The 27,215-nt window shown below is 45.8% G+C and overlaps 1 protein-coding gene across 10 annotated transcripts in view; it reads left to right on the plus strand.

The window, feature by feature from the left end:
* The window catches only part of LMF1 (lipase maturation factor 1), a 214,112-nt gene that overhangs the window by 89,682 nt on the left and 97,215 nt on the right, over positions 1-27,215 (plus strand). For all 10 annotated transcript variants that reach the window (XM_074599073.1, XM_074599072.1, XM_074599079.1 and 7 more), the window contains one exon: positions 1,431-1,496. In XM_074599073.1, coding sequence (XP_074455174.1) covers positions 1,431-1,496 — 66 coding nt within the window. The remainder of the gene's footprint in view (positions 1-1,430; positions 1,497-27,215) is intronic.

Raw genomic sequence — 27,215 nt, forward strand, 5'->3', positions numbered from 1 at the left:
TGCTAAACTTTGTTTAATGCTGCAAGTGAAGGGGTTTCTTAGCAATTCCGGTGAAACCAATAGGCCAGGATGTGCCTTTGTGCTGGAAACTCCTCCTCTGAGCTCTCTGATTTTAGCACCGAAAGGTCGTCAGTCTCTTCTTGAAAACCTTCCCTACTGCAAATGTAAAGAAGCTTCAGGATGCTCCTGATGTAGCCAGCGATGGGTCCTTGCAGAAACTCCCTGTATTTTTCTACTAAGGCAGGCAGGAACATTATAATTAGGGCAATGTCAGAGGTAGGCAAATACTCCCTAATTGTATGCAGATGATAGAGCTGGTTCAACCTTTTGACTAGTGAAGCTTTCCTCAATTTGGGATATTGTGATCCTAATCAGGGACCTTTCGCCATACATCAAAGCGGTCAGGCTGAACCCGCATACCTTCAGGCTGGCACGGCTTGATTGCAAGGCTTCCTGCTAGCAGGCTCATCCCTGGCCAGGTGTCCTTCCTGCTGTGGACGACTGATTCCTTTCTACTCTTCATCACTGAGGCAAAGAAATTTAATCCCAATATTACTGCCAGCCCTGGAATGGACCCACTGATTTGGAAATTTCACCCTCTTGTTGCCCTGAAATATCATTGCACAGCAACCTCTGATACCTGCTTATTTCATTGCCAACCTCTAACCTAAGGTGGAGCAGACCTGTCATTAGCGCATTCATCTGTGTTTAGATCTGTCAGCTTCCTTCCCCTTCTCCTCTTTTGTTTCTCTAATTACTTTGATTGCATCTCTGTATCCAGCTCAGGGCTGGTGAGGCTGCCGGGTCCCCATCCCAGTCTGTGTCACTATTTCCTTTTCTGTAGGCAGCAGAGGTGGCTTTGCGAGAGGGGGAGAATTGGGTCTGGATTTTAAAATTGTGAACATGGCTGTGTTTAGGTCTGCAGGTAACTTTTCAGTCTGTTATATGGCCATGTCTCAGTGGCAGAACCTGATTTTCAGGCTTTTCCTATGCCTTCTCTATGCTCTGTGCCTCCCTGCCTTGTACCCAGCAATGCTGGAAGCCAATACTGGGAGCACTGGGCTGCTCATACCTGCTCTGTGGAGACTCGGCTGTGGGTGAAGCATCTTCTAGCACCCCTTAAGTGACGTGGCATGTTCCACAAGAATTTTGTGTCAAATTTTCAGTAAACAGGCAGTGGAAGAAGTCATGTTTGAGCTCTCATTGCGTTCTGTTCCCTCAGGGACAACAACTGGGCCTGGGGTGCAATGTGGTGGGTCATTCCAGGGGGTCATTCCAGCCTCTGCACTTCCCTGCAGTTACAGGCTCTCCCTGTAGTTTAACCAGAGAATTTGGCATCTTGAGATAATACCTTAACATACAAGATGAAGTAAAATAAAATATTTGTGACTGTCTTTTTTGTCTCTCTTTTTTTTTTTTTTTTTCCCCAGGGACTGATTAAAATTCGAGGAGATCGCTGCTGGAGAGACTTAACTTGCATGGATTATCACTACGAGGTGAGCGATCTGCACATTAAAACTAATTTCTCCTGTCTGCTCTACTTTGGTAGAAAAAAAGGTTCTCTAACCTTTTCTCTTCTGCCAGGCAGCTCCCCATGTTTTCTTTCTTTATCATAGCCTGTCTCTGGCAATGCAGTCAATGTCCACGCGCCAGCTCGGTGATGCTATTTTTCCCAACCACAGTCCTAAAAGACCAATTTCTCTCCTTCCCTCCCCTCACCACCATGGACTGATTCGGGAGCAAACCTAAGCCCCATGAGAACTCTCCCTGTAAAAATTCCACAGGAGAGGATCAGAAAGAACTTTTACGTAGCATTGTGTTGAATGCTCTCTGCTTACGCTTCCAAAATGCAGACATATGTAGACAGAAATAGAGCATCTCAGTGGTCTCCAAGATGCTAAGCACTAATCGCTGGCAGTTCAGAATTATACAGTTTTATCTTTTCGACATCTGTTTCAGTGATTACATTGCATTCTGATTATAAACTGTGGTTTGTATTCTGGCTCTGAGTGTTGTCTCCTCTTTGATTACAGAGAGAGGGAGCTCAGCTTCCCCTCTCTTTTTACCTATATTTTTGCATTTGCCTTTTGTATAAACAGTGTTAAAAAGAAAGAAATTGCTGTGTACAATGACATTCCACTGGGCGAGTAGCCATGCTTTAATGAAGGAAACAGTACTGAAGCAATTTTCCCTCCTCCAGATTAATAGCGCAGCTACTGAAAGTGGCACGCTGTGTTGTAACGCCTCTGATCTATAATCCGTGTCCATCTAACGAGCGGGTGAGCGCGCTGCATCTGTTAGCACCAGGCTGCGAAGTCTCAGCCTTCTGCTGCACTTGTCCCCTGTTGGTAAGACCCAGGTACCTCTTCCTGCCTCAACCCCGCAGTTATTTTCAGCCAGCAGGGCTGAGCTGTCAGTCCCTGGAGATGCACCTTTGAGGTGACGTTCTCAGCAGACCTTCGTCACGTCTGGAAACCATTTCCCTTCTCCAATTAAAGCTGGCAGGGCCTGACTTCTCTGACCTGCAGAACGTGTTGCAAGGTGTTACCTATGTATTACTTTTTACGGGGTAGGCACGCTGAGCAGTGGAAATGGGGATGCTCGTACACTCTCTCCGCCCTTGTGTGAAGAGAATTGTGTGTGAGTGCCAGGGACCACGTTACCAGCCCTGTTACAGGATTAGGATTCCTCTTTCCAAAATAGGAAAAAAAAAAAATACCTATCATTTTCCCAGGTGCTGACACCTTCATCTTTCGCTCCTGTGACCAAGTTAACTGGTCGCTTACTTTTAAATGGAATTTTGCAGGTCCAGAAAGCCATATCTGCCGTTTCAAGTTTAGCGCTCCTTTATTTTATCATCATTTACTTTTGACGGGGTTTCACCCACTGAATGCGAGGATGACCTTTTATGAAGGCTGCTGTTCGGTTAGCTCTTGTTGGACCATCGGTGTCCTGCTTTGTTCTGAGTAGAGCTTTGGATGCACAGACCCCTCAGTGCTGTCATTCTTAATCCCAAACACAAAGGTGGCTGCAGTAAATTGTCCTTCATTTTTGCTTACCAGTGTGAGGGCTCTGCTCCACGTGCTGCCAGGCACCTGGCAGCAGTCTGAGAAAAGCCAGCTCAAAGCGAGTCCCCCAGAATCCCCCGGCCGGCTCCGCTGGTGACCCCAGCCCACAACAGTCAGCCTGCGTAATCCCAAATATTTCAAATCAAAACCAGAATCAGTTCTGTAGCCCAGAAGGCTAATTAAGACCATTCCTGTCATATCCATAACGCAGGATCCCCAGCCTGTGCAAGTAATTGGGAACAGGGGCAGGGGGCAGATCACATTATCAATATCAATTATTTTAATCCACACAAAAGAAGCTGCAATAAAAGGAAAATGAAAGAGGCCAAACTTTGTCTACTCGCGATAACAGACAAAGGACTGCAATTCACCTGCTGATTTCAACCAGCCAGAGGGAGGAAGAAAAGGGTGAAGCTGAAGATACCTCTGTAAGTGAGAGGAGGGAGCTGGGAATCTGCTCGTAATTAGGATGATAAAACTGGGTACTGGACCAGCTCGTAAGTGGACCTGGGCCAAATATAGTCTGCTGTGATGTATGTTGGCCACCCCAGCTCTCCTGTTCCAGTCCTGAGCTGCAGTCCAAAATCTACATGGGCTTCTCTGCCAAGAGAATTAATGAAAACACATGGCCTCCATCTCTCGTGTGGTGAGCGCGCCCTGGACTATTTATTTGTAGTAGAACCAGCAGCTATGCTCGTGGAAAATAACATTTCCACTTTTGTCAGGAATCGTGTATAAAATAGTAAAATGTTGTTATGGCTTGGGTAATTAAACGGAGCATATTTTTCCTACCTCTTTCCTCTCTAATGTGCAGGGCCTTAATCCCAGCCTTTATGGAGATCTGTTCCTCAACTGAAGACCCTCTGTTTAGAGGGCTTACGATCTGTGACGCTGTGTAATTTGCAGAGGGAAATGGCAGAACGCATGGTTTACATAGGAAAGGTATTTTCCTACCAGTCTAACTCTCCTCTGATCCCTGAGGAGTAGATGGGCTCCAGTAAGCGTAAGAGAAAGGCAGACACTGATGGAGACGAGAAGGCTTTGCTCCACCACCATACACAGCCTGGCACATGGAAACTACCTGGAGGCTGGGATGAGGGGTGGGGTTGGAAATGCTCGGCGGATTAATCATGCCTCTGGGTGCCAGGAGTCCCAAACTCTAATCCCAGCTTGGCAAGACACCATAAACAGGGAATTTAGCCTCCTTCTGCATTAGTTTCTTTGCTGATGTGGTCGGAGGCTCCAAGGTAGGTGCGTACGTTTGCACCCCGGTGTGCACGCAGGACGGATGCCCATGGTGCCCCAGAGCTTAACGTGCAGCCATGTCCACATTAGCACGTGAAAATGGATGTGCCAGGGTGGTAACTGGCAGCTGAAGTCCTGAGGTGTGACATGCCATGGGCTTTATTTATCATTTGTTGGGTTTACCGTCATTTCACTGTGGCTGTGGTTAGGTGACTTTTTCCCCTAGAAGTCCCGGTAAAAGGGAGGCTTTTGCTCAGTGGAACCTGTTCCTGATGCAGTTAATGCGGAGGGAAGCTGCTTCTGGGTTTTAGGTCTGTTTGTCATCATGATTATTAAGCATTTATCTACTGTGTACACAATGGTTTACAAATATGTGTGCAGCGGTTTGCAGACTGGAGCTAGATTTCTGCTTCCACTGGAGACCGTGGCAGGGATCCCATGGCGTTTGGCGGCATCCCGCCCCTTGGGCAAGATAGAGCAGCCTCGGCTCTCTGCTTGTGTGAGCAGGGAGGTGTGGCTGAGTGTGTCCCCCTGTCCCTGTCTGCTCCAGAGAGCATCCTTCCCTCCCTGCGGAGTGCAGCAGCTTCCTCCTGTAGCCAGCCTCCCCTATGGACCAGGGAAAAAGTCTGCTACGGAAGGTTTTGTGCCACTTGAGTTTCTGGAGCTTGCACAGCTTGCAGGATATTGCCCAGGCATGGGCTGGAGCAGCTTTCTAACTGCTGTGAGTAGGTACCAGGACTGTGAGCCAGGCAGCGGATTGGGGAGCAGCAACCTGCTCCCCAGGGGCCTCTTGACGTTCCCTCCTGTGCCAAGCTTCATCTGGCCCAGGCTGCGCTGATTCTGGGTGTGCTGCGTAGCTGGCACCAGCACAATGTCTTAACATGCTCCAAATGGAGAAAATCCTCTTGTGCAAGACCTGTTATTAATCTCCCCACCAGACCTGCAGCTCTCCGACCCTTGCGCTTACACTGCAGAGCACCTTGCGACCATATGTCCTGGCGCAGGGCGGGTTGGAGTGGCACAGGCAGGAGATGAGCATTTTTTGACCCGCAACCAGGCCAAATGGAGCTCGTGTTTTTGGATGCTGGTGGTGGTCTTGGCAGAGTAGTTCAGGAGATAATCTTAGGGGTTTAAAAATGGGAAAGTCCTACATGGTCGCATCTATTGCGTCTCCCCGTATTCCGCTGCAGAACTACTCCCTGTGGGATGCAATCCAGTGATGCGTTTTTATAATGGCTGCCAAAGTATTGTTGCTTTTTAATTACAGACAGATATCTTGTAAAATTCAGCCACCAACTGGTAGGAACAGCTGCCGAAGCAGCTGCTCGGGCAGGCGAGTGCGTGGAGCAGAGCCCTGCTGGGCGTCCTCCTCCTCTGCCAGCTTTGCAGTGGAACTGCGCGGGAGCCGTTAAACACATCCAGGGGGTCCCTCGCCTCCCGGTGGCCTGTCCTCGGCCGGGCCAGTGCTGGGTGAAGCTCAGCAGGGGTGGCAGCCATGGCCCACACCAGACAAAGAACCTGTGGCTCTTCCACTCGCAACTGGAACAACTTGTATTTTGTATTTTTAATTTTAAGATTTTTTTTTTTTTTAAGTAATGTTTTGAAGGGAATGCATTTTATCCAAGAGTTTTTCAATGATTTGCATCCTTTGTTGCAGAAAACCAGGCTAGGAAGGGAAACTTACTACTGAGACAGAGATGAGGCAGAGGGATAAAGGGAAAGGAAAACAAAAAACCACTCCCAAACCAACAAAATCTTTGTCAGCGTTGGAAGTAAGACCCAGGATTTGCTTCCCTGCTGTGGAGTTATTGTAAGTGCTCAGGATGGGTTGGTTGCCACGAAGCAGGGAAGTTTGAAGAACTTTGCTGAACCAGCCTCTACTTAATAACTGAGTCACATTTTAGTTCTGAATTTGTCAGTGCTGCTGAGAAAAGCTTTGTTCTTTACGTAAGACGCTGCGCAGCCACAAAGGTCACTTCTTCTGATTTGTACAAATTGTCGCTAATTATTCTGTAACTGTTTTTCTTAAATACAGGCTGTCAATCAGTGCTCCAGCTTCTGGCGTGCAGCAGCACTCCAGTTCCTGGAGAAGCTCTCCAGAGCACAATGTCTTTTGTACCTAATTAGGGGCTTGCTGACTGATAGCTGTGCTGATAAGGATGAGAAGGAAGCTCTAACTGCTCTTTAACTGCCTCTTGATTTCTTTTCTCCCTTCTCTTCACTGTATTAGACCTCGTCAGACTTTTCATCTAGCTTTTCCCAACCTATTACGAAACAAAAAGTAAATACTATCTGGCAATTCATTTTGATAAATCAGAAAATTATCTGCTTTCATGATCCCTGATGCCTCAGGATGGGCTTTATTCCAACAGTTGGCGTTGCTGGAAGCAAAAATGTTCCTAACAGCGAAGCAGGTACTTGGATCTCATGCTCAAAATGTATGTTTTAAAGTTACAAATTAATGTGAGGGAAACAGTGCTGAATTAAACAGAAAACAAGAATATTTAAAAGAAGTAATCATGCAAAGCATTTTGGAGATGTTCTTTTTAATAACATTATAAAATATTTATGTAGCATCCTAAGTTTACAGTCATTGGCCCTTTACGGAATTTTTTCCATTCTTGAAGACAATAAATGTGAATCCTGGCGGGACTGATGGTCACAATGATGAATTATTAAGGCCAGCAAAACGTATTCCCAATCTGTGGCTTCACTGTTGTCCTGGTTTGGTGTAAAACAGGACCAATTTTCAAAGCAGGACAACTGTAGAACTCCCAGGTCTGGCCTGGCTGTGGGAGCTCAGGTTGGACAGGCGGGCTTTCCAAACCTGGTGTCTTCTGGGGGAAGCACAGAACTTCCCTCTACAAAAGCCACCAAAGGGAAAGCAAAGAACCTGCCGTGGTGTTTCTGGCACAGCCTGACTGAGGCAGTTGGTTGGCAACTTTTCCCCTTGCTGGTATGAAAGGGTCCGGTTTCGTTTCATTGAATGCAGAATAATTTGCGTCTCTGCTCCTTCCTTCAGGCAGGGCGTGAATTTGCATGGTTTTGCTGATGGATTTTGCTGGTTCCCCTTGGGACAGGAGGTGCTGGATCACAGCAGTTGAGCTACCGAGGTCAGGGCTGCTTCCGAGTCCTGGTGTGTGCGTTATCAGATGGGGTTTGCTGCAGAATTGGTTGAGGCTTGGAGGAGGGACAAGAATCAGCCTTTACATGGGGAAATTTTACATAGTTTTCCAAAAGCATTTGATGAAAAGGGTGTGGAAGTCCGGCAGTCGCAGTCCATGCTTGCGGGGCCTGGGGTGAGCTCAGTGCTGCTGGACACGTGGCTGTGAGCCCAGGGCAACGGCCTGCCCTCAGCAGCTGGGAGGGGTTTAAGAAGTGATCATGGAATTTGGTAGACACGTTGTGGGTTTCTGGAGTTGCTTACAGCCTGTTGTTACTTGAGATAGTAAAATTTGTACTCTGAAAGTTGTGTTTTCATAAAAATATGAGTGAAGTGAGTTGTGATCTATCTCTGCCCTCACTGTACAGCTTGCCCCATGGAAGCCAAAGCTGTTGATGAGTCCTCCATAAAGAGAGCAAGGCAGACGAAACATGGTTCTGCCCATGGTGGATTATAAATGCAGCTTGTTTTCATCTCCTGTTGTAAAAGCAAACTGTTCTTTGAGTTAAGGTGACTGATACCAAAAGGAAGAGCACGCTTGTGTTCAGCTTTTTTCTTTTTTTTCCATTTGGTCATAAGTTTTGAAAAATGACCTTTTTGGAGGCGTAATTGAAAAACCAGTTGTCCTCATTCACACGTATCGAACGGCTGCTTAGTGTGTATTTGAAGCTGAGGATTAGGTGCTTTCTTCTGGGTTTTGGTGATTTGCATGATGTCAGTGCTAGCACTGGAAGAAGGGCCAATTCCTGACCTTGCCTGTGATCAATTAAGTAACAAGATCCATCATAAGGTAAGTGCATGAAGCAATAATATTGGCAGATAAATGTCAACACGACATCAAAAGCTTATTACGCTGTATCTGGATTTTGTATCAGGCTGCTGCAAGAAGGTCTCTATCTGAGACAGGTTTTTAGATGAATCCCAGGTGCTCTATGTTGGATTCAAGATATCTTTGAATGCAATTTGCTAGAAATGTTTGTTATTCCCAACTTTGGGCTGGGCTCTGTTGTTCTAATAATAGTTAAATGTGCACATCACTTAAAAAGAGAGGGAGCAAATGTTTTTAAAGGCGGAATTTGTGCTCAGCTTGGGAGGATAGGTATTGCTAGGTTTGCGCACGTCGGGTTTACTGGCAGAAGCACGAGCAGAGATTCGGTGACTGTATAACTTCCAGCTGAGCACTTCTCGGAAGGAGGCCTGGTTTTCCAGAGTTTGGGCGCTGGCAGTGGGTTCTGCTGCAGATGATCAGCGCTTCTGAAAATGAAGTCTGAGCTCTCGAAAGCTGTGAAGGAGTAAATTCTCAGAAGTGCAACCCTCCTTGTTGCAATTTTAGAAGACATAATGATAAATACTGATGTTTATGCCCAGTCATGATGCTTTTTAAAAAGTGAAGAGGAATACAGGTCTTCTGCAGTCAAAGGATGCTCCAGAAGAACTTGGGTGATTAATAGCGTTGGACCTTAAGCAGAACAAAAGCAGTTTTCTCCTTGTGGGGACCTGGTAGGTGATATTTTATTCCAAGCAGAGCAGGCAGGGAAGCTGCTTTCCGGAGTCGTGCACTCGTGAGACCGTAGGTTTACTGTCAGCCAGTGTTTGGTCCAGGAGTCTGGCTTGTATTACCCTGAACAGCAAACATGACAGACGAATGGTAAGTGGATTCCCAACCACCTCAAAGTCAGCATCAGTTCAGCTATCGTCTTCATCGGGACCAGGATCCTGGCAGGGCATTTAGGAGAAGGGGGAGGAGTGTCTGGTCAGAGAACTATCGAAATAAAAGGTAAAGCTGCAAACCAGCGTCAATAAAGCAGACCCAGCATCTTTGGCCCAGGCTCAGGAAACCACATACTACTGAAGTAAATTGGACGTAAGCAGGTGCTGAGAGAGGAAACTTTCCGAATAGCTTTAAAAGGCAGCTAATGGCAGGAATTGGAGGGATGGGATAAGCACGGAGTAAGTGATCCCTCCCAGACGCCATGGGCGGCAAAGCACTTGGATTTGCTGCGGGATTTTATTTATCTTTTCGGTGCAGTTCAAGAACTGGGTTTCTGCACCAAAAGTAACTGTATTAAAACAATCAAAAATAAAGTGAGCAGCCTCCGTGACTCTCACTTTGGTATAAGCCAAGCAGGTTAGTGGCACCTGCCACTTGGGTCACCACTGGTTGCCCCAGCTTTCCCCTCATTTCCAGCAATATTAAAACAAAATAGGGTAAACTAGCAGAAGTTTAGTGGAAATGCCCTCCAGGGAACTTTCTGTTGTGAGCCTTTTGAGGTTTTTGAAGCGTAGGAAGACATTATCCCTCCCCACTGCCGGGATCAGCAGCAGAACTGTCAGTCACACGCTATAAATGCATTGGGAATATGCCAATACCATTTTCAGCAGTAATACAATTCCTCTTCCTGGATTCTTTGCTGTTTTTCTTAAGGATTTGTTTTAAGCCTGGTGAAAGCTTCCTGTACAACTATTGGATTTCATCTCTTCGTTACACTCTCCCACTGTTTCAAACTCGTTTACAGACCACCCAGGACCCTCGTCACTTGTCTTGAATATTCTCCTGTTTTCTCTTCCTCCCCCTCCTCCGCCCATTTGGTCTTTTTCAATCCTAATCAGATTAATTCTTACAAGCCACTTCGCAGCCACTTAATCAGCTCTCCATGCTCTGATCCCGTATGTGGCTTTTATCCTGCTGAACAGTTTCTCCAGCGGATGGGAACGATGGAGCCCATCGCTTCTCTCTGCCTACCAGGGGCTGTGGGGAATGATCTACTACTGCACGTGAAATGTTCAGGACCCAGGAGGTTTGTCAGCTTTGAAGATAACAGAGGCACTGCTGTGATAATTATTTAAATTGTGAATTTATGAGCTAGTTAATGGCGTGTTTCAAGAAATCTGCATAGAGAAGAAAGATGACAAATTTCAGTGCTAACTAGAAGACAGAAATGAGTGGGGATATGGTAGAAGAAAATTTAAGAGCTTTCCAGTCTTTCCAAGTAGCATGTCTGTTTTCTCTCTTGCTTCATGGGCAAGAATCGGTCGGTTGGCCTCCTTGATATGGTGTCAGCGGCTCCTCTATTTCTACTGCTGCATCTCGGTCCTCCAGGCTCCAGAACCACTTCCACCAGGCAGGACTGGCTGCCTGGCCCGGGACCCTCTGCCGTGATGGGGCAGCCTCGACACCCAGCTTGGGACTTGCTCAGACCTTGCGCAGAGCCCTCACACAGGTGTACCCACCCCTGCAGACTCCGAATGGTCAAAACTAGTCTTCATGGCAATAAATATCCTAATTTTTTATCATCTTTCGTGGCATGGATGGACATGAAATACTGTATTTTCTGGTCTCCTACATAACAACACGCCAGCTGCAGTCTAGGGAGAGCTGGAGAGTTGATCTTCTCATCCATTCCCACCTTCCCCAGTGTTTGTAGGGGATTAACCATCATTCCAGTTCCCTTGCTTCGGAGACCTTTGGGATGATGCAAACTGTTGGTGTCTGCCAAAATTTAGCGCTCTTCTTTTTCCATAATGTTTGCTCTCAACGGTCCAGAAGTCTAAGTGGAACTGAAACGTGAACACTGCGATTCCATGTGGTATCGGGTGCAAAATGGTGTCTGCAGAGCTCTAACGTACAATTAAATTATCCAAAAAACAACCTACCTCCTTGCCATCTGCTTTTCCAGGGAACGCAAAATAACTACACGCTTTTAATTGCAGATAGAGTTTAAACAAATAGGGTGTTGGTTTACAAGCTGGTGCTTTCTTCTTTGGAGATCAGATTACATTTTCATCAGATTATGAAAACGTGCTACTGTTTCATCTCTTTCTTTGACTATTAAATGTGTTAAATTGTTTAATGAATTTTTGCACAATAGAGAAGCCCGTTCTAATTTAATAAGTAAAATACTGTATTTGTTGCCTGCAAAATAGCAGACACACAAAAAAGTTCTGCTGAGGAAGCTGCATTCCCAGCGGTGGCTGTGCTTGCACGTTTCTCCTTCTCTGGTCTCTTACTGGGGTTATTCTTACAGGAATAACCATAAGAAACTATTCCAGTTCTCAGGATAACACTATCTCTAGGTGACCCTGCTCTGGCAGGGGGTTGGATTGGATGATCTCCAGAGGTCCCTTCCAACCCTATGATTCTATGTTAGTTATTGCATACACCAAAAGTCTTCATTTCGGCTTGAAGTTTTATTTCCACAGAAATGTTGTTCTGTCCAGGAGAAGGACCAGCCATTGGCAGAATTTCATAAATAGTAGAGCCCTTCCATTTGCTGGTGAAAGTTTGAATTATTTGCATATCTTCTGTTTACATATAAATTATGCTGTTTCCCTGCAATTCTCTGTGTTTTCAAGCTTTCCCTGTTGAACGTATACTTGATTTGAGTTGCAGCACACAGGTAATGGCACTTCAGTAATCAGGGGGCTGATGGCCCGATACAATTCCTATAAACCTTTCCCTCCCTACCGTAGATCAGGAAGAATTCCATGTATTTCTCCAACGCAGTTTTTTTCTGCCTTGCAACTCTTACAGTGCACACAAAGCCTTCGTAACTCTGTAAAAAGAAGAATACGGCATTAGGATGGTGCATGAATGAGTTAATAGTAAGTCTCTGCTGTGGTGTTTTGCTCCGAAGTCGTGTGCGCCAAACTGACCTTTAATCTCGGAATATAAATCACTTTCCAGTCCTATTATTTGTAAAATCCTACAGGCTTGCAAATGCACAAAAGAAGCCTTTGTCTCTTATTAATTTAATTTATAGGTTAAAGTTTCAAATCAGTGGCAAGCAAAAGCTGATTTACTATTCACTTCAGGAATTGCCATTCTGGAAAGCACGGCATTTGCTAGACTGCCTAGAAATCGTGATATGTAATTAGGAGCTTCTGTAATTATATATAATGTAATATAATTTGCTTATCTTTTTTGGTATGTATTATACATAAAAGCTGGGAGGGTAACTCAATGTGGATTAGCTCTTTCAACCCTAAATACTCAACAGATCAGTAAAACCACTGTTTTTTGTCTTAATCTATTAACATCGTGACAGGATCGATGTTTTCAAGCATTTGAAATTGCTGCCCTGTTCTTTTACATATAGAATCATCCCATCATCTCTTGTACAATGCCATTTGTGCTGCAACAAAAAATAGCCACTTCTGCAATAAAATTTAGATAAAAGCAGTATGGAACTTTTTCCCACCAGTTTCACACAAGACAACCATTCCTACTTTTTTTTGATTTGATTTAAGCTGTGAAATTCCCGTGCGGAGTCAGATGTGGTTTCTCTTTGCAGAGCTAGGAGTGTTCCCATCTGCAGTTCAGACCCATTTTTTCCACTTCATGGGATTTCTAGTTAGGAAATTTTGTAACCCGAAAGTTTTCTAGTCTGTCTCAAAATAACTTGAGACAAAGAAATGAAACTTTTTCATAACCGTGCTGTCATACCACATAGGAGGGTAGAAGCTTTTGACTGCTCAAGGTGCTCACTAGAAGCTTTTACCTCTTGCCCAGTTTACATGGAAAAGTAGATACTGTGAAATGTTGCCCTTGCAAGCATTATGGAAATATTTGTATTAAAAATGGCATTTATCTTACTCATATTCATGAATTCACTTATCTGTATTTTCCAAGGATCATATTCTTCCTCTTCCCTTTCAGCCTGGCCGTCTCGATGGCTAAAAGGGGTTTTATTGCTTTAGCATTAATCAAGACATTTGACAGAATTGAACTGGATCCTGTCCAATTAGACTGAGACAATATTGAATTTCGAACTGTCATGTTGGATCCATTTGAATGTAACGCAAGCTTGTCGCTCTCTGCAATCAATACATTGGTTTAATAAGCCCAGCCCGAGGTGAATGAATGCCCACCTTTCCCCTGCAGCCGTGGACGGTGACTGAAGCCAGTGAAGCTGTGCCTGGGCTGTGCCAGGGTTTCCCATCGGCTGCTGAGGGCACTGAACAAAAGCTATGTGGGACAAGCAGGGAGAAGGTTTTTTTCTCTTCTTAGAGCCACGTTCAATGAACTTGCCTTCCTCAAGGAACCTGCTAACATCTGGAGTCCTGCTGCTGGTTCCCCTCTTCCCCCAGGCTCGGCACTCCAAGCCGTTGGCTGCCTTAGTGAGTTGGGACCAGCACCCCTTTTTCACCCACGTTTCCCCTTAGGAGTATAGATACAAGGAAGAATTTTTTTACTATATTTTATGACTTTTTATGATGAGGGTGGTGAAACACTGGGACAGGTTGCCCGGAGAGGTGGTAGATGCCCCATCCCTGGAAACATTCAAGGTCAGGTTGGTCAAGGCTCTTGTGCAAACTGATCTAGTTAAAGATGTCCCTGCTCATTGCAGGGGGGTTGAACTAGATGACCTTTGAAGGTCCTTTCCAACCCAAATTATTCTATGATTCTGTGATTCTATCACTGCGTTTTTAACTTCTGGGTGTCAGGCCATCCCTGCTCACAGGGAGGAGAGTGTGGGGAGACATTAACCCACAACTGCTGGAGCTGAGCCAATTCTGCTCTGCAAATAATACTATTAAAGAGCATTTATTGAAATATAAAATGTGAGTTGGCTTTAATACCCACTAGTCTAACTGCATCGCTTGCCACAAAGAACATGTAGGTTTGTTGGTAGCTCAAGGGCCTTACAACAGTCTTCATCTTGTTTGATAAAATTTCCTGTCATCTGTCTAAGGAGTCGAAATAGTATCCCACGCAGGAGGTGGCCCACGCTCTGTATGAAATGAGCTAGGACTGGTAAGTCCTTAAGGCAATAGTTGCAATTAACAGTTTGCAAGCAGCCCACAATGGAAATCTGCTTGAATGTGTTACCCTTGGCCCCGAGGCAAATAAGTGAAATATTTTAATTCAAGGAGTTAATTGCAATTTTAGCAGCCTTTCAATACCAAGTTTGGCAGATGATGTGAAACGTTGTCCTGCTGTACTCTAAGCCAAATGACTAGGAACACCAGCACAGATGTTGAAAGCCAACATGAGCAAGAACAGGCTGGGAATGTTTCTTGACTCGTTATGTCGCTCGTTAATGATGTTCGTCTTGCTGCCACACTTTGAGTTGCTGCAAATCACCTCAAAGAGTATTTCCAGCAACTAGAGAAAGAGCCCCGTGAGCAGAGAGCATGGTCAGATCCTGAGATCTCTAACCAGTAGCTGCCAGCTCAGAGTGCCATCTCCCTTTGCCCTTGCTCACCCGTTCTGTTGGTAAACAAACCTGATGGATGTTTCACAGCCCGTTCCTCCTTTTGAACATTGAACCCGAACTATCTGAGTGCACAAGGGATTGACAGGAGAGAGCAGGAGCCAAAGAAAACTGCAGTAACCTCTTTCCTCTGCCAAAAGAAGTGAAAGGATAATGTAGCGTGTAGTTATCAAAGGGTATTTTCTCAAAGCCGGTCAAACCTGACTTTCCTAATTGAACTTCGGTTTTATTATATAGAGAGCAACTTGCTTTTGTAACTTGCTGAGTAAAAGTTCACATGAGGGTACTTCTCCAAATTCCTGCCCCTCTGGTCTCGGTGTACTGACCTTGGGTTTGGGTGCTGTCGTTAGGGAGGCTTCTTCCAGCACTTATTGTGCCAACCTTGATTCTACCAGAAGATGCTTGGGAAGGTCCTACAGACATTGTCAAGGAGTGACTGAGGAGACCAGGGAAGGGTCAACACCTGAAACTCTCCAAGGGGAGGCAGCTGACCCCTCTCCATATCAGAGTGCCCCTGTTGGCTCCCTGGACTCCTAAAGGGATGCTCTTCTGCTAAATGTGTTCTCCTTCTGCTGGTGGTGCCCGTGCAGTGGCCTTCTTGTGGGACAGGGGTGGTTGTGAGGGGCTGGGGAGCTCACCATTTCTTGGCCAGATCTTGCTGGGATGCTGCTTGTAAGAGGTGCTTAGCATTTCCAGCAGGTTGATCCCTTTGTTTTGTCCATCTCTGGAGACATTCAAAACCCGCCTGGACGCGTTCTTGTGCAACCTGCTCTGGGTGACCCTGCTCTGGCAGGGGGGTTGGACTAGATGATCTCCAGAGGTCCCTTCCAACCCTATGACTCTATGATTCCCAGAAACCTGCACACACAAAGTTTTAAAAGGGCGATCCTTTAATTCTTTAAGCCACTGGTCTGAATTTCATCATAGTCTGTGAATTTGTCGTCATTGAGAATTTCCTTTGGAAGTTTTGTAAGAAATGTAACCAGAAGTATGTCTTTAAAAAGCAGTTTTTTCTCCATTAATGCACTTCCCTTCTGCAAAACGTTTGATCATTAGTATTCCTCTGTGTCTGTTTGTGTGCAATTTTCATCAAGTTGCTCCTGCCGTACATTTTCCTAACCATGAGCAAGATCTAACAGTGCTTTTTATAACTCCCTTTTGCAATTATCCGTGCCAAATATGCAGCAGCAACACACGTGACCCGACTGCGCTACCAGCAGACAAGCGTTAGCTGATTACCTTGGGGGGATGTAAAGGCCAGCAGTAGTTAACAAACGTGGCCGGTTCGCTGCTTAAATATTGGAGACTTGCTCTCTATTGTTTTATTACTCCTGTAAGTCTCGGCAGTCTGATTAACATCACGCCCATCGCTTTCCTCGTTACTGTAATGAGTGTATCAAGCTGATGGGCGAGGCTGGAGGGGAGTTCCCGGGGATGATGGAGTGCAATGCTGCGCGGACGTGAAAGCCATGTGTGTTGCGTTATGTCATTAAACGCGAAACTTTCTCAACTAGAAAGTACTTCTGAGATTCGTAGTCGATACGAGTTTTCTTGTTTGTGGGACAGCTGCAGGTAAAAGGAAAAGGTGCTGTCAGAAGGATGGTAAAAGATCATTATGGGGAGGGTTTTTGTTGTGTTTTTTTTACTTCTGAAATAAAAGATCTTCTGAAGGTGGCAGTTTAGCAGCTTGGCTGCTTTTGATGTTTTTATCCATGGCTTTGTCTGATTTAGCATCTTCATATCTGTACCCTGTATGAATTATTGGGTCTTACTTTTCTTCCTAGCTGGAATAACTGAAGAGGAGCCCAGCACGGAGGCTCAGGAGGCAGGAGTGGGACCCTGTGAGGCTCAAAGGTCACGAGGCAGAGGCTGAAACGCGGGAGCGGGTATTTATGTTACTCCTTGCTCAGCACCGACACCTATTTTGTCTGACAAGGATGAGTCCAGGTTTCATTTTATGTGATTTGCCTCCAGCAAATCTCAGAGGAGCTCGTGCCAGGCTTGAGACCTTTCAGCCTATCTCCCTGTGAGAGTACTTCCTTTGGGCAATAATACGGGCTTTTAGCAGGGTTGCCTCCACATCAAGCGTGGTATGGGTTTAATTTGCTAGTTAAGATGTTACTGACTTCTCCTAGATTTCTAACGTTTCCTCTCCTACGAAATCTTATATGTCACCTATACAGGAGCCGTTTTGGCTGGGGGTTTTTAGAAGAGCACTGAGGAATTTCTTACTGTTTCTGTGGCACTTTAGTTCAATTTACGCTGTACACTAAAGAAATAGTTCCCTTTAGGTTAGGATAGGTTACACGCTCTCCTCCGTGGAAGAACAAAGGGCTGTCTGTTACAGTGAGCATGGTTATAAGTTAGGAGGTGATGCTGCAGACGGTGAGGATGCGAGACAGGATTTTGGGGATGTATTTCACATGTAGAGGGTTGACGAGCAATGAGAACATTGCAATAAAATAGGACGCAAACAACCCCCTTAAGTACTGGAAAAGTGGAAATAAATTAGATGATTAAAGCGCAGGGTGTTGGCTGCATTGTTGTTTTCTATAGGGACCCTGTAGCAGCCCTTTGTGGTCTGGGGAGGCTGGATCCTGTGGTCCTCGCTTGCTGAGAGGGGGCAGTGGGGTCAGGCGGGTCGTTGCTGCCCCAGGCTGTATCGGTGCCTGCGAACAGCCGTGCCCTCCTCCGGAGGCTGGACTGGACGGTCTCCTCCACCTCTGGCTCCCTGCAGTCTCTCCATGCTGAGCTTAACTTGCATTTTTGTACCAGATTTGGGCTTTTTTAATGCTGCTGAGGTGCTGGTCTAATGCCATGGCTAAAGGTGATGGCCAAAACTGGGTCAAATCGCTTCATTTTTTTTGTAGCATCAGTCATTTAAGCAGATCTTCATGGGGAACATTAGGTTTTGCCTTCCCTGCAGTTGTCCCGCATACTGCACCTCTTGCTGCTTTTTGGGTCGCATCCTCTCCAATGGTTGCGAGCTGATAGAGCCCATCTTTGCATCTCGATGGTAGGGAAGCCCTGTGTAGGGTGTGCTTTGACATTCCCAGAAAAGCGTGACATAAAAGCACTATGTAGCCATAACCATGATGTCTTTTCATGCCAACTTTTAGTCCACCTCCTCTTTAGAGCCCGTTGGAGATGCTCTCCGTGGCCTGTCATTCACGTGGCTCTGGTGCACGCAAACCTCTGCACAGTAGCAAGCCCTGACCTCGCTTGCAGGACTTCTCACACTGGGAGAAATTAATCCCCATGGACCCCTAATAAGTGTTTTCATGTTTGGTTTAAGGAGGCTCCATAACATGCTGGTTTTACGGGTATTGCATTTGTGTGTACCAGAGCTTGGTTTAGGGTCCTTCTGGGATGAATGGCCCAGTTACTCCCCCAGTCTTTTCTTCCAGCAGTTGTATTTAGAGGTAAAGCAACTGTAAAATTGTATAGTCTCTCCTATGCCATTAGACACTGCTGCTGGAGTATAGGATGGAAGGCCACAAAAAAGCTAGGCAGGGAGTTTTACCCTGGAACGGTGGTTGAAATGGTGACTTGAAGTTTGTTTCTCCTGCTGTTAACGTAACTGCTGCCTTTCATCCCAAAGATCTGCTAGAGCAGACCTGGGCGTGCATTGCTGAAGATGTGAAGATTTCGGCACCTGATAGCGTGCCATGAGACTTGACTTTTTAGATCTCCTTCTGCTCCACTTAGACAATGCCAGGCCTGTGCCCTTACTCTGGACCTGGTTTTGCCCAGTGCAAACATGGATTTTCACAGGTTTTGAGGGGGCTCTGCCTGGACTCAAGAGACCCAGATTTAGGGATTCATTCTGGAAGATCATCCACATGATGACCAAAGAGCAGAAGCCATCTGGGGTGTGGTAGCCCACGTAGTTGGCTGGGGAGGCAGCGAGAGAAAGACCCTCTCTGTCTGAAGCCAGATGGGTACACACAGCTTGCAGATAATTCCCACCTTTGGATTTCTGTGGAGCATCACACTCGACAATGCTTGTTCTTAGGGAGCACTTCCACCAGCCTTCCTTCACCTCTGCCTCCAAGAGGAGTTGTCCATGTATCTATTTGCCAATTTCTAAGCCCCTGTTTCTTGAAGATGATGCCCCTTTTGCCAGCCAGTACGTTCAAGCCCAGCCTGTCCGAAGTAATGCCAGAACCTTGTTCTGTTCTGCAGTTTGTAAAATGGCTTAGGAAAGAGTAAGCACCATCCAAAACAGGAGGTGGTGGATTTCATTGTGGAACCAAGAGATCATAGGTGTCTGATATGTGTTGTATGGGTACACGCCAGGAAGGTGACAGCCAGGTGCCATGGGAATAGTTGATTTTTAGCCAAAACACCCTCTCATAAAAGCATCTTGGGAAGAATTCCTTGCAGTGCGTGTATGTTCATCTTGGTCCTGAGCATGCAGCGTGCTGGCCTTTGGTGTGTCCAGGGGGACTCAGTCGGATGTCAGTGCGTAGTAGTTAACTCCCTGTTTAGCGTTGTACATTTTTAATGGTTTTATGGCTTCTGAGAGAGCCTGACTCTTGGGTCACTGTGTTTTTGTTGTAGTCCGTTAAGAAAGCTTGCTTCAGGATTTGGTTCTACCTGTTGAAAGAATTTATTATGAAAGATATTGAGAGCTTTGTCTTGTTTCGTTTACAGATTTCACGGGATAAATTGTATCCATGTTACGGGACCATGAATGTATGTCTATGACACCAGCTGGTTTTGATAAACTATAAAATGGCCTGTCTCAAGTAAATTAAACACAAATTTTATGAAACAATTATGCATCGGCCTTTTCATTCCCTTCCCTCAAAGTTTGAATTTAATTTTATTGCTTGAGATTTAGCAGAAATTTAATACTTTATCTTCTTCTGAAGAGTGAACCATCTCTCCGAGGCCCGGCATTCCTTTGGCTGTACAGCGTGGATTTTGGGTTCCAAGCACAGCTTATGTTTTGCCAAATTTAAGTTACTCTGTACCCAAGCTGCCTAACTTTAATGGATGGTTAAAACTTTTGAAGTTTGCTCAAGAATGTGCTTTACGTTTAGTTGCATGTCAGGAAAGATTCCTCCTTTTTAATTTTTCATTTAAAGCAGCCTTTGGTCAGAAAGCCAGACTCAACCAAGACGTCATGAGTCACTAATCTTTCAAAATGCAGGGTGAGGCCTGCGGAGGTATCTGTTCATTCAATAAGGATCCAAGACTTATCTTTATTGAAAGAAAGTAGTTTAGAGCCACCAATGCAGTGCTTAGTCTTGTGGTTATTTGATGAGCATCTAATCTGCTCTGCAGTGGAGATGTGGTCCTCCAACTTTACAAATGATACAAATTTCATTGGTGTCTGTGGGGCTCCGGTGTAATACTTCAGGTGTGAGAGTTTTGACAGCTCAAGATAGGAGTTTTATGGCTGTTGATACATAAAGGCAGCCAGCAGCTTCGGATCACTTAACATACGATTGAAACAAAATATGATCAGTGTTGCTAGAGAAGGAAAACCTGGCACACAGGTGGAAGGGGAAGAGGGTTTAGAGAGTGTTGTGAGCATGGCTGAAGTCAGGGAACCTGAGATACCATGGGGTTGATGTCATGGGAAATGTGGTGGGTCAAGAATATTGAACGGGGATGTGGTGGAAGAGGAGGACACACAGAGGCAGATCTGTAGGATATCAGGCTTTGGAGCTTCAGCTCCTGATGGCACAGCTCTCGTGACTTTTGGCACTTTTTACTGCGTGCAGGAGATCTGCGTCCCAAGAGAGAAAACTGGAAAGGAAGGTAATCCCGTTGAAGCATTCAGCAGGTGCACCCAGGAGCTGCCTCCTGGATCAGACCACGGCCTGTCTCCAGAGATCGGGCTGCTTCATACGCTGTAGAGCCGCTGGCTGAGGCTGTCTCTAGGAGTGCCATCTAGTGCTTCCCTAGAGTACTGGAGCATCCCAAACCCTTCGTTTTTAAGAAAGTAAGACCTCCATTGGCTTGTTTTCTTGTGCTAAACCAAGGGCTTGTGGAAAGTTAAGTACTAAGTTTCTTTGGAAGCTTCGTGTTTGTGTTCTGGTTGGCATGGCTTTCTGGATTGAGTGTGAGATGTGAGGGGGAAATCTCCTCAAACAGGTTTAAAAGCATATTAAAAAATTATATATTGCTGTTCTCTGTGTTTGAGATGGAGAATGTCTCTGCAGGGACTCGGGCACAGTTAGACGAAGGCAACCAGTCCCCTCTTCCCTTGACTTTTGGATCGCAGCACGGAGCTGGGGGCAGAGAATGGATTCTCCTTCCCCAGAGGTGCCCGGTGTGGCTCCCAAACTGCAAAAGTTAATTTGTTAGAGACAGGCTCTGGTCTGACGACTGTCAAACCAGGAACACGCTCTGTACTGTTGAATATGGTCAATCGTCATCTTTATGATACGCTGCTCCGTGGAGTTACCCCCTTGATATTAATGCTGTGGGGTAAGACTCTTGGCTTTAAATGCTTATTCCCAGTCTGCTCGCTCAAAGAATGTCCTTTGTTCCTTTAAACTAAAATTGTGCAGTTTCTGTGGAAGGGTAGTGCCCTGGGCTATCTGGTAGGAGGGTTGAGGTGGGTGGAAGAATGATCACATTATTCCCCGTAGACATGTGGTTAACTGCACATGCGGAGGGGCTGCTTTTATGGGCGCGGGTGTCTGCGAGAACGGCGGGGTTTCTTCTGATTTGGGGGGGGGGAGGGGGGAGCAGTTTGGGTTTGCCCCAAAGGGCTTCACCCCAAAGGTTATCAAGATATTGCAGCATTTGCCTTCGGTGAGTTTGGCTCTCGCTCGCGTGAAGGTCCCCAACTCCCCGTCGACACGTTTGCAGGCAGCTCTGAATTGCGTCGCTTTTTGTGAGTTTGTGCCAGAGCTGTATTATTTTAATGTGGCTGTTAGCGTGTAAATCTGTCTGTATTGCAGCAGTGTTTTCCCTTCGCAGTTTTAAAAAAAAAAATACAGCATTGTTTATTCCTCTGGTTTTTGTCCAGTAACGCTGGGCATCTCCTGCCCGAATGCAAAGACTGAGACAGCAAGTCCCATTTTAAAATGAAATAGGAGATCATCTGCTTTTTGGTATTCGAAGTAATTCCATTTCTAGTGCTTTTCTAGAGGATGTTCCTGGGTAGCGCGCTGGTACAGTGATGATTCTATTAGGAGCAAGTGGTGGATGTGGGGACTCTCAAAGGCAGGGACAAGGCTTTCCGCATGGGATGCTCTTTGGCAGGTCCCCGAGGCATGCGGCGCTGGCAGGAAAGCCATTGTAAAGCCATTAAAGGTGTCACGCTTCTTATCTGCTTTTTGTTTATTAAAAAAAAAAAAGGGGGGGGGGGAAAGGCTACAAATAAAGCAGTGTCACAAGATCCTACTTGTAATTGAGGGTCCTAAATTAATTAGCTATGGTGAATGTTCTGCATGGCGTTCTCTCTCCTCTGAAGAAGGACCCCTTTGTGCATCACGGCCGAAGGCTGCCCGGGCAGGATCTGCACATGAAATACCTGAGGGCATCACGGGGCCTTTTCCTCCCTCTCTTATTTTCACACTTCTCTTCCCCTTTCCCTGCCTGTCCTTTCGGATTCTCTGGATGGGAGGATTTCCTAACATCCCTTTTCAGCATCGCTTCGTCTTCGGCTCCCTCACATTTCCCTTTAAAGCCTCTAAAATTCACAGTAGTAATAGTGTTACCCCATTGGATTTTTAACGCTGGGGGTGATGCCGTGAATTTCCAGACCTCCGCAGGCTGGTAGATGCAGCTGATCCTTTTCCAGCGTCCGATGCTGCTCCTCTCGCACCTCTCTGTTGGTTTGCTCCCTGTGACTGTCACATTTTAAGTGATGTGCTGCGTGTCCTCCTCTGCGGTGCCTCTTAATTTGGGGCTTACTGGTTTCTGTTTAGATTCACTTTTTCTAGCCACTTACATCCTTTTTTTGTGATGATTTACGCTGTTTTGCTCTTCGCCTGTTGACTGAGCTACGGCTTTGGAGAGTACTCTCCTACTCAGACTTAGGAGCAAGTCTGGTTTTCTCTAGGTTTTCTGCCTTTTTTCTCTTCAGTCTCTTCAGTTTTTTTGCCAGTGACTCCTGCGTAGCAGATTTCAAGTCTACAGACAGTAGCTGTTAACCTTGAAAATACAATTGTATCTTATAGAATTATATTTAATAGACTTTATATTACAATTTATATTTTAAAATTATAATTTAAAACAGTCAATCATCAACAGATTCAAGGCCCATCTAGATTTTATGTTTAATTTGTGCTTCCTGATGATACAGGACTGGGTTCTGCCCTCGCAGTGCGGGCACAAGCTTTTTTTCCCCACCCGACACCCCCTTTTGCGTGGGGATGCGCAGCTGAGGAGCGGAGCTGCTGGCAGATGAGGAATGTGTCCGTCAGCCCCGAAATAAATCAGAATGGGAAGTGTGTCGGGGAAAGTAATCCACCAGCTGTTCCACCAAGCTGTCACTGATCGCTCAAAGACAAGAATTTAGACCAATTTAATAAATATGAGGATGTTCTGCAGGCACAGCCACGCTGGCCCAGGTTGTCTCCATTCCCCATAAGGGGAGGTGTTGAGCCAAGCTCCCTGTGGAGCATTCCCGATAGCTTGGCATCCTCTGGGAGCGGGCACCCTCTTTCCGATGGGTGAGTGCTATGAGAAGGATGCTCTGCTGCACCAGGAGCTCCTCAGCCACTGCTGTGTTAACGCAGGCAACCTTAAAGAGGGGTAAATCCCGTGAAAACCCATTCCCTGGCAGCCAACCTACCAGTGCAATCTGGGAACCTGACTATAATCTGTTCCAGTTGTAAACTTACAATCAGTCCTCACCCTCCTACCTTTTTAATACTTTTGGGGCTGTTTAAGCTAAATCTGCTCAGCATGAGTATAATCTTATTTTACTGTTCAATGCAATGTTGTTGCAAGCAGGCCAGGCTAATTAAACTCCACGGCCGCTTGTGTACTGACACTTTTGATGGAGTAACTGGAGTAATTCATGTTTAAATCCAACAGGCAGCCGAGCCAGGGCTGACATTGGAGACATATTTCATAGAGCAGTAATGAGCCTAAATTTCAGGTATTCGTCCTCTTCCCCAGCCCTCACCAGCATGGCTGTGACACGCTGTTTACTCAAGGAAATTAAAGCCAGCAATGTACATGCTGATTTTTTTTTATTTGTTTTTTTGTGTTTTTAAAAAAAAAAAGCCCCCCCGCCCCCCCAACCCTCACAACACCCTCCCTGACTGTTAAAGTTTGTGCATGATTGATTTTAGTGGGTGGATTAAAAGAGCAAATCTTTTCTACCACGTTCCAAATCATACATCAGAAATCATAGGGGAGACATTTCTGCCCTGGGAGCGGGGCGTATGTTGTCCCGGTTTTAATTGTGAGGCCTGGATGTGTGCAAACTGTTTCTTAACGTAATTGGATGAGGGTCACTGGCTGCCCTGAGATATACGGGCACACTAATCAGAGAATAATTTCGGCCAAGGTTGAAGTTGCCAGTAAAAGTTGTAAAAGTTAATTTTATAGGAGTTTGTACAAAATATCAGCGAGCAGTTTCGTAGTTATGGTTTATTTGCTTTGTCTAGTGACATTTTTATTATGTTTTATTATTATTATTTGTGTTTCAAATGCAATTTTGGGCAGAGGGGAAGAGAGAGGAGGGAATGCTGACCTGATTAGCAGCCGGAGCAGCGTGTGCAGATGGATCAACCAAAGCAGGAGGAATTCATAAACTGACATGAACTTCCCTAGTCATAACCAGAATTAGATCAAATTACAGGATGATTTATATATTTTACCCTTATATTCTTTCCTTTGATTTCCAATAAGTGGCAAAGCCCATCCAGAGTGTATTAAATAAGTGGGTTTATATATATGCCGTAGCCTGTTGCTCTGTATGGATGAAACCCTTTCAATCCGCTGTCTTCGACTGAGCCCCGTGGTGACCGCAGGCAGGGAATGTGGGGCACGGCTGACGCGGTGGGAACACACGCATTTTGGGGTGTCTGCAGGACAGCAAATGCAGGGAATGAGCAGTCGGTTGGTTTGGACTTTTTTTTCGTCTTTTACAACTATGTGAGTCCTTCCTTAATCTGCCCCTAATAATGTTAGATTGTGCAGTTCCCGTTAGTATTAATAGATATGGCTGAAACCCAACATCATCAGGTACAGATTGCTTCCATTTATATTCTTATTTCAGGTGAAATGCTTCATAGTTGGATTTTTGCCATACTTGCCTTTTTTTTTTTTTTCCCCTCCATAAGTTTCAGCGCAGTCTGTTGTTGAGTGGGGCAGACCCATGCCTCTGATCTGAAAGAATTCGTTAAGGACCTAATTGTATGAATAGGCATGCATAGCCCACAGTAAAAAAAAACAAACCAATTTGAAAACGGGTGGTGGGAGAACTAAAAGTTCAGCAGCGATGGGAGTCATCCTGGAGCTCAGCGGAGAGCAGATCTGCGGGGATGTCAGCAGACCCTCGCTGGAGCCCCCGCGGACCCTCTCTTCAGAGCCTTCCTGCCCAACGCCAGCAGGCAGCCTGCCAGGAGCGGGCTCTGCTGGGTACCACACCAAAACATACGGTATAAAATGTTATAGCCCTTATAAATGAGTAATTGCTTTGGAAAGAGCCCTGTTAAAAGGGCGAACGATGTCAGTGCCATGAAGTTACCCATTAAAACTGGAGCAAACACCTAGAGAGTCCAGGGGAAGTCGCCGGCCAAGCCTGACAGGGCGCTGCTGGGTTACAGTTCAGCTCTTGTCTACGCTCTTGTTTGAAAGCCCGGGCTCTGGCCCCAAGTCCGGGTCCCTGCTTTTTCAGCAGCATGACTTCAATGTACTTTCTCAAAATAATTTTCTGTGGTCCCAGAGAATCCCTCGAGCTTTGCAGTTTAAATAAAAGCCAGACCTCAAATGAAAGCTTTGTAACATTCAAGCAACCCACGTTGATGGTTTCTTCAGCATGGCACGACCCTTCTTCCAAAAGCAAACAAGATAGTCATACTTCTCAATGAAAGATTTTTGAGCTACTAAATGGCCTGAAGTGCTTTTTGATGCCTTTCTGGTTACCTTTATATTTTCTCCTTCCAAAGTGAAAAGTCTGGGGGTCTGGAGGTACTGTTGGTAATTTGGGACTCATGCTTGTTCTGTCCCCAGCAGAGATAGTAATGTTTGGTAATGAAGCATGGTAGTACTGTCGCATCACATTTTCCTTGGAAGATGTTGAGCAAGGGTTTGGAGTGCAGGTTAGGAGAGAATCGTTCACGGTACTCTGTTGTGGCGTCAAAGGAGCATCGTTGATTTGAAATGGTGTTTCAGCTGACCCATGTTCTATGTGATGCTACCAACACACCAGGCTGCTCCATAGCTGTGGCGTTCCTGAGGTCGGTTCCACTAACCTGAGGTCCTCCTGTGGCTGGGAATTGGCTTTGCGAGCCCTGTTCTCCCTTACATGCAAGAGGTGAGCTGGGCATCCAGGGAACAGGAGTGGGAGACACACAGCACCAGGGAGCTCCAGGTTGGACAATCTGAAGGGCCATTCCTCAAAAATGACCTTGTGCGGTTTTTTTACCATCTTTTAAACAAAATATTTTTAGCTGAAAGACACTGGTCTAAATGTAGTGTTCTTCAGTTTGCTCCCTGCGCCAACCTCAGATTGTCCTGCACGACCCACCTCTGTTGCAATACAAACTCGTGACGGCACAGGGGTACCTTGCAGAGAGGGGAAACGGGACAAGTAAGCAGAGGTGGCTGTACATCAAAGACCTCTGCACGTGTTGGCGTGGTGGTGACCTTCCCTTCTGAGCAAAGCCGAATGCGAGCGGGGCGGGCATACAGCCTGGCAGCTTATTGCCAGGCAGCTCCGGGCTTCCAGCCTGCCCGCAGCCTGGTCAGCAGTTGTGTTTGTTCACGGTCACAAGAGTTTTCCACAGTCGCTTCACATTAGGCAAAAATATGACTTTTCGAAGAGGGGATTGTGTAATTGGAATTGTTTTTCAGAGCACGTTGTGAGCACCATTCTTATTCACCTTCCTGTTATTCATCTTAGCATGTCATCCGAGCTGCAAAATCTCTATTGTTTTCTGCTGGACTGGGCCTGGTAGCAGAAAAACGTCTTCAGAGAGACCTCGGGGGACTTCATCACTAATAATAAACCGCTGGAGGAATCAGCGAGTATTTTGCGTTGGCATTTGACACGAAATGGGCATTTTGCCATTTGACTTCAGAGAGTAGCTGCTTTGCTTTTCTTTTTTTCGGGCCCATTGCATTTGCACTGAGGTTGTGCGGCTCGGGCTGCTCAGCTGCACCTATTCAGCCATGTGCCAGGTGATTTTTTTATTGCATAGGACTGATAAAATCGAATGTAAACAGCCTTTGAGAAGTGTTTGCTCTGTGAAACACTGCAGTGTTCCTGTGCTGGTGGCAGAAAGGGAGCTCAGATTCGTACACATTATCAGAAGCAAAAGAGGCCATCGCTATTAAAAATTACAAGTGTTTTGAAGGTCTATTCAGTGTCTGCAGAAC

Source organism: Larus michahellis, chromosome 8 (genome assembly GCF_964199755.1).
Source record: "Larus michahellis chromosome 8, bLarMic1.1, whole genome shotgun sequence".
Taxonomy (NCBI): Eukaryota; Metazoa; Chordata; class Aves; order Charadriiformes; family Laridae; genus Larus; species Larus michahellis.